Source organism: Giraffa tippelskirchi, chromosome 6, assembly GCF_054371585.1.
Source record: "Giraffa tippelskirchi isolate mGirTip1 chromosome 6, T2T-mGirTip1v1.2.pri, whole genome shotgun sequence".
In the NCBI taxonomy this organism is placed as follows: Eukaryota; Metazoa; Chordata; class Mammalia; order Artiodactyla; family Giraffidae; genus Giraffa; species Giraffa tippelskirchi.
In genome coordinates, this window is record NC_137280.1 from 17,576,626 (window position 1) to 17,588,256 (window position 11,631).

The 11,631-nt window shown below is 47.8% G+C and overlaps 1 protein-coding gene and 1 non-coding gene across 4 annotated transcripts in view; one reads left to right on the forward strand and one right to left on the reverse strand.

Moving 5' to 3' along the window:
• The window catches only part of GRHL2 (grainyhead like transcription factor 2), a 166,883-nt gene extending 157,553 nt beyond the window's left edge, over positions 1 to 9,330 (forward strand). For all 3 annotated transcript variants that reach the window (XM_081503476.1, XM_081503475.1, XM_081503474.1), the window contains exons 15-16: positions 4,170 to 4,234; positions 6,322 to 9,330. In XM_081503476.1, the coding sequence (XP_081359602.1) occupies positions 4,170 to 4,234; positions 6,322 to 6,436 (180 nt within the window). In that variant the 3' untranslated portion in view covers positions 6,437 to 9,330. The remainder of the gene's footprint in view (positions 1 to 4,169; positions 4,235 to 6,321) is intronic.
• Positions 2,858 to 2,959, reverse strand: LOC145511789 (U6 spliceosomal RNA). Its single transcript, XR_014058168.1, has one exon. It is a non-coding gene; the product is annotated as a U6 spliceosomal RNA (small nuclear RNA).
• Positions 9,331 to 11,631: the final 2,301 nt, after the last annotated feature.

Here is an 11,631-nt window from a genome sequence, read left to right on the forward strand (position 1 = left end):
TTTTTTTAGTATTAATATTAATGTTAATAACTTGTACTTTCTGCCTGGGAGGTTCCAGGATGTTTTATTTTTATTCTTACCTTTGGAGATCTGGTACTTTTCAGAATGGCTGGATGCATGGCTCTTTTCTCACTGATCCCTTCTAGGATTCAGGATACCTCTCCTGTCTAAAAATGTGGTCTTCTGTTATTTAATTGTTTTCTCTTCTTCATTTGCTCCTTTTTCTCTGCCTGGGACTTTGAAAGTGTTAGTTTTTCAGTCATGTCTGACTCTTTGCAAACCCATGGACTGTAGCCTGCCATGCTCTTCTGTTCATGGAATTCTCCAGGCAAGAATACTGGAGTGGGTAGCTATTCCCCACTCCAGGGGATCTTCCTGACCCAGGGATTGAGCCTGGGTTTCCTGCGTTGCAGATGGATTCTTTACTGTCTGAGCCACTAGGGAATTCCCTTACATCTGGTATGGTTGCCTCTATTCTTCAAATCTCCTTCCCTCTTTCTCTCTTTTTATTCCCTTCGTGGTTTCTGTCTAGGCTATGTGTCTTTGCTTTGCACTTGAAATGGTTTTCCTAATTGACCTTTCCTAACTTGATTGGTTTTCTGGATCAGCCACCTAGCCTTCAACTCATTTACTGAACTTTTAGTTCAGTCGTATTTTTAGATAAGGATTTTGCACATGTGTGTTGTACAGCAGTCTTCATAAGTGCTCTTTTATGTTCTGTTCACATGGATACCTTCCACACAAGTTCTGTGCATTTTCTTTGCTACCCCACAGGCCAGGTTCTTTTATGTACTGGGCTCATTTGGGCTCCAGTGCGGCCATGGGGCAGTCCCATCAGTGATGGAGCGGTGGGGGGCCATGGGCAGGCTGTTTCCCAGTCTCCCTTTGCTGTCTCAGCCCTCGGCCCAGCTGTTCTGCTCCTTTGGGGCTTGGGGGAAGGGTGGGGAGGTCTTCCTATGTAGTATGAGGGATGGACAGGTGGGAATCTATGATTCTCTGGAGAATAAGCCCTTTCCAGGAGACAAACCTATCCCACCTTTGCTCCGGAGCTATTCGGGCTCTTTCCCCAGGCCCTGCTAGACCACCGAGTAGACAGAGTCCCAAACCTCACCAGCCCCAGCCGTTTGTGCACCGCGTCAGCCACTTGGCTCACAAGAGGTGGGTGGATTGGATTTGGGAGAGAGAAAGTATTTCAAGTAGGTCTCTCCAGAACCCATCTCCAAACTACTGTTATATTGCTTTATATTTATGAAAATAAATCACAGTCACTGTAAAAGTACACAGTACAGAATTATGCAAAGTGAAAAGAAAAATAATCTCCTTGTTTTTGTCCATTTTTCCAGGGTAGCCACTGTTAATAGATTGATGGGTCTTTCAAATGTTTTCTATTTACTTACATGTGTGCATGCGTGCTAAGTCACTTCAGTCGTGTCCGACTCTGTGCAGCCCAATGGACTGTAAGCCCTCCAGGCTTCTCTGTCCATGAGATTCTCCAGGCAAGAATACTGGAGTGGATTGCCATGCCCTCCTCCAGGGGATCTTCCTGACCCAGGGATCAAACCCGTGTCTCTTATGTTTCCTGCATTGGCAGATGGGTTCTTTACCACTGGCACCACCCGGGAAGCCCATTTACTTACATACATATTTTTAAAAATATACAAGCAGGATCACACAATATACAGTTTTTCTATTTGTGTTTTTTCACTTAATATGTTTTCATGGGGTCACAAAGAGTCGGACACGACTGAGCGACTGAACTGAACTGAACTTAGTATGTTAAGGACATTTTTTTTTCATATAGGCATTGTGCATTTCTTTGAATAATTATATGACTTCATGGTTTTTAACTGAGCAAATATCAAAGTGTGCTTAATGGTTGTTTTCTGTATTATGAACAGTGATACTTTCAAGATGTATATACTTACATACATCTGACTGTACTTCTGTAGACCAGATTACTAGATGTGGACTCTTTGGGTCAAGAGATATGTCTTTTAAATTTCAATATCTTCTGCCAAACTTTCCTCCAGAAAGGTCGAGCTTGCTGCTCTCCTGTTTATGGACTAGAAGAGTTGCTGTTTCTTATCCTCTGGCTGTCGTTGTATTATCAAGCTTTCAGTTTTTGTTGCCCTGACAGATTAAAGATAGTATTCTCTGGTTGCTTTAATTTGAATTTTTAAGTTATTAATGTGTTGGTGCATTTTTTCATTTGTGTATTGTCCTATTGCATTTTTCTGAAATTACTTCTTTATGTTGGTTTGTTTCTTTTTTCGCTGAATTGTTTGTCTTTTTTTTTTAATTGAAGCATGATTGATTTACGATATTGTGTTCGTTTTAGGTGTACAGAAAAGTGGTTCAGATATATATATATGTTTTCAGATTATTTTCCACCATAAGTTGTTATAAGATGTATTGAATACAGTTTCCTGTGCTGTACAGTATGTCCTGTTGTTTATTTTATATATAATAGTATATATTTGTTAATCCCAGACTCCTAATGTATCCCTCCCTCCCACTCCAGTACTCTCGCCCGGAAAATCCCATGGACGGAGGAGCCTGGTGGGCTTCAGTCCATAGGGTCGCTAAGAGTCAGACACGACTGAGCGACTTCACTTTCACTTTTCTCTTTCATGCACTGGAGAAGGAAATGGCAACCCACTCCAGTATTCTTGCCTGGAGAATCCCAGGGACGGCGGAGCCTGGTGGGCTGCCGTCTATGGGGTCGCACAGAGTCGGACACGACTGAAGCGACTTAGCAGCAGCAGCAGCTCCCCTCCCCGCTTCCTCTGGTAACCATTAGTTTATTTTCTATGTCTTGGAACCTGTCTCTGTCTTGCAAATAAATTCATTTGTATTAAAGAATATGGACTGACTCAGCAGCCTGTGGATCATCCTTGTGCAGGGGCCATGCTCATCTTCTCTGTATCAATTTTAGTGTGGTGGGGGTTTAGTTGCTAAGTCGTGTCCGACTCTTGCAACCCCATAGACTGTAGCCTGCTAGGCTCCTCTGTCCATGGGATTCTTCAGTTAAGAATACTGGAGTGAGTTGCCAAGCTCTCCTGCAGGGCATCTTCCCAACCTAGGGATCGAACCTGAATCTCGTGTGTCTCCTGTATTGACAGGCAGGGTTGTTTTTTTTTTTACCACTAGCGCCACCTGGGAAGTCCTAAAGTGTGAGCACATTAGTCTTTTATTTGTTTTTGGCTCTGCTCCGTCTTCATTGCTGCATGGGCTTTTCTCCAGTTGCGGTGACGGGGGAGCCTACTCTTCTTGCAGTGCACTGGCTTCTCATTGCAGTGACTTCTTTTGTTTCGGGGCACAGGCTCTAAGGCTCTCAAGCTTCAGTAGTTGCAGCTCATGGGCTCAGTACTTGTGGTTCCTGGACTCGACAGCACAGGCTCAATAGTTGCAGCTCACAGGCTTAGTTCCTCCGTGGCATGTGGAATCTTCCCAGATCAGAGATGAAACCTGTGTCTCCTGCATTGGTAAGCAGACTTCTCACCAATGAGCCACCAGGGAAGCCCTAGCCTTTTATTTGTATTCATAGATGTTCTTTCTAACTTAAGGAAGTTAGTTCCACATCTGTCATTTATGTTGCCCACAGAAATGTTTCCCAGTGTATTGTCTGTCCTCAGTTTTTTAAGGTAGTTTTTGCAATACTGGTATTTTAAATATTATGCTGTTTTATCAACATTTTGGCCTTTTTTCTTTAGGTTTCATACTTGCTTGGAAAGGTCTTCCTTATCTAAAGATAATATCCATACAAAGAATTGATTCATGGTTTCTTCTTGCATGGTTTCATCTTTCACGTATAAATCTTTGATGATGTTTATTCTGATGGAAGGAGTAGAGAAAGGATCCAGTGTAACTTGTTAATTTTTTTCTACCTATTTAATGCAACATTATGACTACAGTCCATCTTTTTCTGACTGAACTGAAATGACAGCTTTATCGTAGATCAGAGTCTCGTGTGACTGAATCTTTTGCTGATTGATTTATGGTGTGTCCAAAGGGAGAGCCTTGCAAATGAGTCTTTCTGAAAGCTTGACTCATGAGTGAAGGCCACTGGAACCCAGGAACGTCTCCAGGACAGTGATGTTGGAACTTTCTCTCTTGCCTCTGTTTGGTTCCCATTCCACACTCATCTACCTTTTTGTTACTGGTTGCAGATCTCTGAGAAATATGGGCTGCCCGTGGAGAAGATAGCAAAGCTTTACAAGAAAAGCAAAAAAGGGTAAGAAAGAAACTGAATTTCAATTGACTTCCAAGTCAGATATGTATACATAGTGCCTTTAAAAAAACAAGATGGCGCCCATCTTTTGTTAGTTCTGTTGTCCGCGTTTTATAAAAACTGTGTCATCTTCCCGAAGGAGTGCTGAGCAGCTTCCCCGTGCCTTGCATTTTGAAGATCTTTAATGAGAGAAAGAGAAGGGGTGAGAGTGCACTGTCATGGTATCAGCTGAGCTGTCCCCCTCCAGGACAGGATTAGCGGGTAGAGTAGAGGGGTCTGGAAGTGGGGAGAGTGGCCCTTGGGCAGAGAGCCGAGTGGAATCAAGTGCTGCTCTTAAGCTTGGTCTCAGGGCAGCACAGTAGGAATACAAAGCATTCAGGACATCAGGGATTCTTCTGGGGTCATTATTAACAGAATGGTCGAAGTGATTACTGGGCCTGCTTGTACTCAGTGTTAAGAACAATAGCTCTCATTTATCTGGTCTTCGGTAGGTTCTGGGTCCCCTGCTAAGGGCGTTATGCGCATTGTTCTATTATTCCTCATCACTCAGTGAGGTAGATTCTTATCCCTAGTTTACTACCAAGGAAATCGAGCCAGATGGAGGCTAAGCATTTTGCCCAAAGTCTTGTGTTCAGTAGGTGAAATGCAGATTTAACCCAAGTAGACTTCTGTGGCCCCAAAGCCCAAGTATTTAGCTTGCACATTCTGCTGTCTGCTGCCTCCAGCCCTCTCGGGGCCTCCGGTGAATGAAGCTGTAAGGACAGTGGCCTCGGAACAGAATTTAGTGCTGGAAGAGGGTCTCCACTGAGTCAGCTTCTGGAGCCATTTTCTTACAAAAAGCAGAAAGTTGATCTTTAAACTCTTCTCTGAGCCTTTTTCATAGAAGAAATTGATGATCTGGGATACTGGGGACTTCCAAGTGATGGGGTCTCTCAGTTAATTTGGAGTCAAGCGGGAAACCCTTTCCATTTGAGCCTTGGTTGAAAAGCTCACTAAAATGCATGTTCTTTCCAAAATCAGTGCAAGAGGCTGAGTGTATTCCTTTGATGGTGAGATCTGAGTGGTGTCTCAGGGTCTCATGCTGAGCAGAAACCCTGAGTGCTGATGTGCATTCCGATGGTAGCATTTCACTTCCATGGGGTCCGGTGTCAGGCCCTGGGCTAAATACTTTAATCCTAACCACAACCCTCTAAAGCAGGGTTGTTATTCTTATTTTTGTGGAAGAATAAACCAAGACTCTGAAAGGCTAAACAACTTGCCTGATGACACATAGCTGTAAAATGATAGTCACTTCTCAAACGAAGGTCTGTTTAAGGGGATTGGCTCAAGGACTTGTCTCATGGACAGGCCCTGGAAGTTGTTGGTTTTCTGAAAATGAAACCCAGCCCAGATGGTTAACCAAGGAGTAGGTCACATGTGATAGAGTATGAATTTCAGAGTGAGGCAAAGCTAGTACCCAAACAGGGCTCAGCCTTGAACCGACTGAGTGAACCCGGGGACACGATCTAACTTCGCTGAATTCAGGTGACTCATTTGCAACACAGCAGTGATCGCGCCTGCCTCCAAGGTTGCCATGAGGACTGAACACAGGTCTGCGGAACAGACTCCATGCTGGAGGAAGGGTAGCTGCAGCTCTGTTTATTTTCCTCTTGTAAGTGCAGAGAACTTTTTAAAAAGGCATTTTCAAGAGGCAATATGGTTTAATGAAAAGAGTTAGGAGACCTAACTCTTTAGATCCAGTCTCTGTCAATAGTTAGCTCTGTGATTTCAGGCTCTGCTAACTTTTTCTGGGCTTCAGTTTACCAGTCTAGAGAGCCAAAGGTTTGGGTTGAATGATTGCTGACATCCTGTCTCATAAGAAGTTAGTTCTGAGAAATCGAGGTTTTGCTTCCCTCTAACTCATGTCTGGGGATAGAAATACAGTGAGGGCCTCTCTCCCTGCCTGTCTCCTCTCCCTTCCACCCCCCACCCACCTCCCTGGCCTCCCTTGTGAAAGAATGGCTGAGGGAACCCCCAGCCTGGAGCCTGCCCTTCACTGAGCACCTCAGTCATGGCATCTTTACCCCCCCTCCCCGCACTCACCCCTGCAGCATCCTGGTGAATATGGATGACAACATCATTGAGCACTACTCGAATGAAGACACCTTCATCCTCAACATGGAGAGCATGGTGGAAGGCTTCAAGATCACACTTATGGAAATCTGAGCCCCACTCTGGGCTGCCTGCCTCCCCCAGGGAAGTCAGAGGCCCCGGCCCCCAGGACCCGCAGACCCACCTCACCCATCCGACGACTGCTGTTACACGACTGCGCTGGGGAGCGGGGCGAGGCCCAAAGACCCGTGCTGGGATCCCTGCGTTTGGGCCACCCACCGGTTCCTGCCCTGGAACCGCGGCCCAAGCCCCTCGGGACAGGGCCTTGAGCCTGTCACATCCTTATTTATTGTCCACCTGTTTTCCGGAGCCCGGGGCCCAGGGCTCACCAGGACTCTGCAGGTCACTGCTGGCTCCAGCTGACACGGTGCGGAGCTCTCCCTTTCAGTCCGTTGATCCTGAAGAGCCCGAGGGAGCTCCCTCCTGCCATCTCATCCCCCGACGTCTCCTGAGTGGCTGGACAGAACGAGCCGCTTCCTTCGTCCAAGGAGTGGGGAGAGGTGGACACCCTTTCCTGGTCAGAAACCTTCAGTCTGCTCTGAGGAAGGTCATTGGCGAGTACCCCCAGGGGTTCCCAGTGAGTAGCCACCAGGCCATGTACAGGAAGACATTCGGCCACCGTGTAATTAGTAAGTAACCCCGAAAGTGTGCCTGGCTATCATGTACATAGTGTTTATAATATCGCAATAATATATTTTACCTGTGGTATGTGGGCATGTTTACTGCCACAGGCCTGGGGGAGGCGCATACCTGGAGACCCCTCTTTCTCCAAAAGATTTCTGCCTCCTTGTTGTTCAGGAGACATGCTGGGCAAGGGACATGGCCTTCAGGGTGTTGGGCAGTGGGTGCCAAGATGGTTGCCCCCGTGGGCACGCCTGAGGCCCCCCCGTTCCCTCTCTATGGGCACTACCTGCCTCGGAGGCCCGCTGAGTTTGTCTCATGGTGATGAGCTTCGCCTGACTCTCCCTCTGAGCTGTCTGTGGGAAAGGTCGGATTGTCTGAGGTCCCAGCTCCTCCAGCTTTGGTGTTGGTGCCGCCTGAACTTTCTGGAGAGGCCGCAGGGACTTGCCATCAGGGTTCCATCACTGGGTCTGCCGCAGAACTCCTGTACTTTCATGAGGATCCGGCCACTGTGCAGTGTCTCACAGTTTACAAGCATGTCCTCATCTCAAGTGGCTCCCTGGAGGCCCAACTGCAGTCCTGAGGGTGGTGCCAACGGCTCAGCTCTGGACCGCCAGGCCGGTCTGCCTCCTGGGGCTCAGCCAGCTCGGGGAGGCTGGGCTGCTGGCTGCTGGATGGGGGTGCAGAGTGAAAAGACCCCGGGAGCCCTGGCGCTTCTGAAACCAGCATCTGGAAGATGGAGAGAGAAGGCTTGTCCTCCTACCAGGTATCCTGGCATATGAAGAGGAGGTGAAAAGCTTCCCCAAACAGTCGCAACATCATGAACCATCGGGCCACAGTTCTCTCTGAGGGAACAGGTGGTACACGGTCTAGGGGTTCGTGTTCAGCCTTGTGGGCTGAAGCACTAGCTTTCTGGTAGCCACGCTCCCTAGGAGGTCCCGGATCTAGGGCAGGTTCTATGGAAGGGCCCAGATTTGTTTGTAAAGCACTTTGATGTCTTACCTGGGGGCTTTCTCTCCAAGGGCTCCCTGCCTTCGCACCCCATCTGCCCACGAGGCCCAGATCAGGACGGAAGGGCTGCTTCCAGCCCAGCTCTCTGTCCTTGAGGCTGCAGAGGATTCGAATGGGCTGGAGAGCAGGTGCGTGCCCAGGAAGATCTCTAGGTGTGGTGAGGGGGCACCTTTCTGTGTGTCTTCTGGACGCGCTACCCCTCCCTGCGGTGCCAAAGGTTGCATCCTGGATTTAGCTCTGCTCCAATCTGTCCTCTCCTCTTCCACTCTGTGACTGTCACATCCTGGACCAGCATGTGGTACTAATGGGACTCAGTATTGGAAATGCATAATGTACAATGTGCCACCATGTTCCTTGCCTAAGGGGTGATTTCAGACATGATTGGCAGGCACAATGGTGAATACTGTCGGGCCAGGGCATAGGACTCCAGAGTAGGGAAAAGAGAAAATCTTTGGCAATCGGACATGGGTTACCTGACCTTCTCTCCCCAGCCTCTGTGGACAAAATGTTTCTGGTCCTGCCCTAGGCAGAAGATGAATCCAAGATACTTTTATCTTTGTCCCAGGGCCCTGGGCAATCATTGTGGTGGCCACTGCCAGAACAAAGCATATGAGGTCAGTGCCAGCAAAGGGCGGCACGCAGTGTGCCCTCCCACCCAATCTGTCCCCATCTTACTACGTCCTCTCTGCATTCTCAGTGTGCCCGTGGCTTAGCTTCGATGTGGCCTTCACTGTGTATGTGAGCAGAGCTTTGATGAGCAAAATTGTCCAAGCGGAAAAAAAAAACACTCCAGAGAAATGGGAAAACTTGCCTCCTCTTTTTTTTTTGTTTGTTTCTTAATCAGACTCAAATAAATAAGCTTTAAAAATTCCATGTAAGATGAGGGACATATGCAACAAGTATTTTTCTTATACTTAGCCCAAATGCTTAGACTTTCTGGGAAATTGGGTCCAGCAAAAAATGCAGTCAGATGTCATCTTGGAATTGGATCCTAAAAGACTAAGGCATGTCCCAGCCCAGAAACTTAAGAAGCATGAACTGAATCAAACATTTATTTTCCTTCTTATTTAAAATTATGAAAATGCAACAGAAGCAGGGGGTTTGTGCCAAATTCTATGAACAGCCCTTTCTTAAAGACAAGCAAAGGAGATTGCTAGATGGACAATTTGTGCTCATGTTTTTTTTAAAAAAAAGGCAAATGTAACTTAATAGTTTTGTAAATGGGAGAGGGGGAATCTATAAACTATAAATACAGTTATTTTATTTTTTGTACATTTTTAAGAAGAAAAAATAAATATTCATAATGTAAGAGTAAACTTCAAGCATCCTGTGTTTTCTGTGAGATGGGTGTTGGAGCTCTTTGGCTGATTGGAAAGAAGCCTCGGTGTGTGCTGGGAAGGTTCTGGGCTCCCCGTGGGCACCTCAGGTCCTGGGCTCCAATACAGCAGGCATTTCCTCTTCCGGTTGCTCCATTGTGCCTCCACCTCAGGTTTAAGTGAGAAGAGGCTGAAGACATCACCACGCCTCCAGTGTGACCACAAAAGGCCACCAGGATGGCTATTCTTTCAGTTCCTCGGGGTAGGGAGTAGGCTCTGCCCATCCACATTTGTCTTCCTCACTCCCCAGTTAAATTACCACAAGAGCCTTTCATTTCCTTTAGTTCATCTTCACCCACCTTTTCACGGATGCTAAAACCATGTGGCTGAAACACCAAGCTCGTCACGACAGTCTCTTGCCCTGGAACCCACAGCCTCGCTAGTATCCGCCAGCTCAAATCCCAGTATTTCTCGGCATTTCCTCAGTGACCACCCACCCACTCCTTCAACTGTCCTCCATGATTATCTCCCAAGAGCCTCTCTGTTCCAAACAAGTGGCGGCTTCTGTGTTCTTCCACATATCACCTTCTCTAAGTCCCCAGCTTTCAAATCTTGGCTAAAAATCCACCTTGGGAAAGCTTTCTCTGACCAACTTCAATTCTGTGGGCATCCTCAGCACCTCCACACCTGGACCAGTGGGCGTTACAGAGGAGGCTGGTTGAAGTGCTTGTTGAGGAGGCTTCTGGAGAGATCATGGATTAGAAGTGGGCCGGTTGCACAGAGTCGGACACGACTGAAGCGACTTAGCAGCAGCAGCAGCAGCAAAGGCCCCTTTGCCATGATCTGTGTTCCCCACTATCAGTAGCAGGTCTGAATGTGCTCCCCCCATTTCCCCCCACCCCCACCCCTGCCCAAGGAGGTCCTGCCGGGCATTCACTAGTCTCGCCTCCTCCCCTGAGGCAGTCCTCCCTGGACTCATGGCAGCTCTGGTCCTGCTGTGAACTTGGCTCCCCACATGTGCCACCCCACCCCCCACCTCCCTGTACTGGGACTCTGGGTGGGTGAAGATGACCAACTATCAGGGCCCCAGGGTCCAGGACCAGCTCTTGCCTTCATCTTCATCTCTATACCAACGCAGCTCAGTTACCATGGGCCGGGCACTGTGCCTGGTGCTGGGGATGGAGAGTTAGGTTAGATGCAGTCCATCCTCAGAGATCATGATGTGCCAGGTGATGACAGTCTGACATCATCAGTGCCAGGACAGCGGTTCAGTCTGAGTCAGGGCTCGGCGGTCACCCCGGTCCCAGGGCGTATAAGCCCCTCTTACCCTTAGACTTTCACAACGTGATGAGAGGTCACCAAACTCTAACCTCTCACTTTGGGAAGGGTGCCCACTCAAATGTCTACACCCATGTGTCTGAGGATCAGTGGCATATTAGCAGCCAGGACAGCAAGTGCCCAGGACCTAAGTCCTGGACACATGGTCATCATTCAAGTGTAGAGAAATGTGAAATGCATATATCACTGGTTAGATATAAAATATATCATTGGCCCTTGGCGTGGACATCTTTTCACTCTGCAATAATCTTTCTATTGTAGGTGGATTTGACTGATACTCTGCTGCCTTGGCAAATACAATATTCTTTCTCTTGTTTCTTCAGCCACCTGAAAAACCAGAATATTTCAGGAGAATGCAAGCATACGCCTGACAAAGATGAGAGGTTGTGGAAGCATCTCCATTTTTCCTAAAGAAAGCACTCGTGATTTCCCCTTACCTTGACTGAGAGAACATACGGACTCCTCCTCACTTGGCTGGTGTCCCCCCTCCCCACACCTGAACTAGACTGTCAGGGAGTCCAGGGTTGGGTTGGGGTGTTGGGACAGTACCCTGAAGATAGGAGTCCCAGGCTTGAAAATTTGCTGGAAATTAACCAGTTAACTTCCAACAGGTGTGTGAGTAAAGACACCTGATCAGGTTGGAGGGTCCCAGCCACCTGCTCACCATCACTGCCTTGAATGACATGGTGTTCCTCATGCTCAGTCCTCATAGGCTTCAGGGCCACTGCTGAACCATAGAGAGAAACTGAGGTACAAAAGGACTCCCCTCCAGACCAACTCACTCCAGCATGAGGTCTGGTTGGCCTATGAGACACCTACTACAGCTGACTTTCAGCCTCTTTTTCCTGCATTCATGACCCCTGTGCTGGAGGCAGGGCCAGTGACAGCAATAACAAACACCTTGATCGGAATTGGCTTTGAGGCTGTGGGCTCTGGATCATGTCATCTTTTCTATCGACTCTT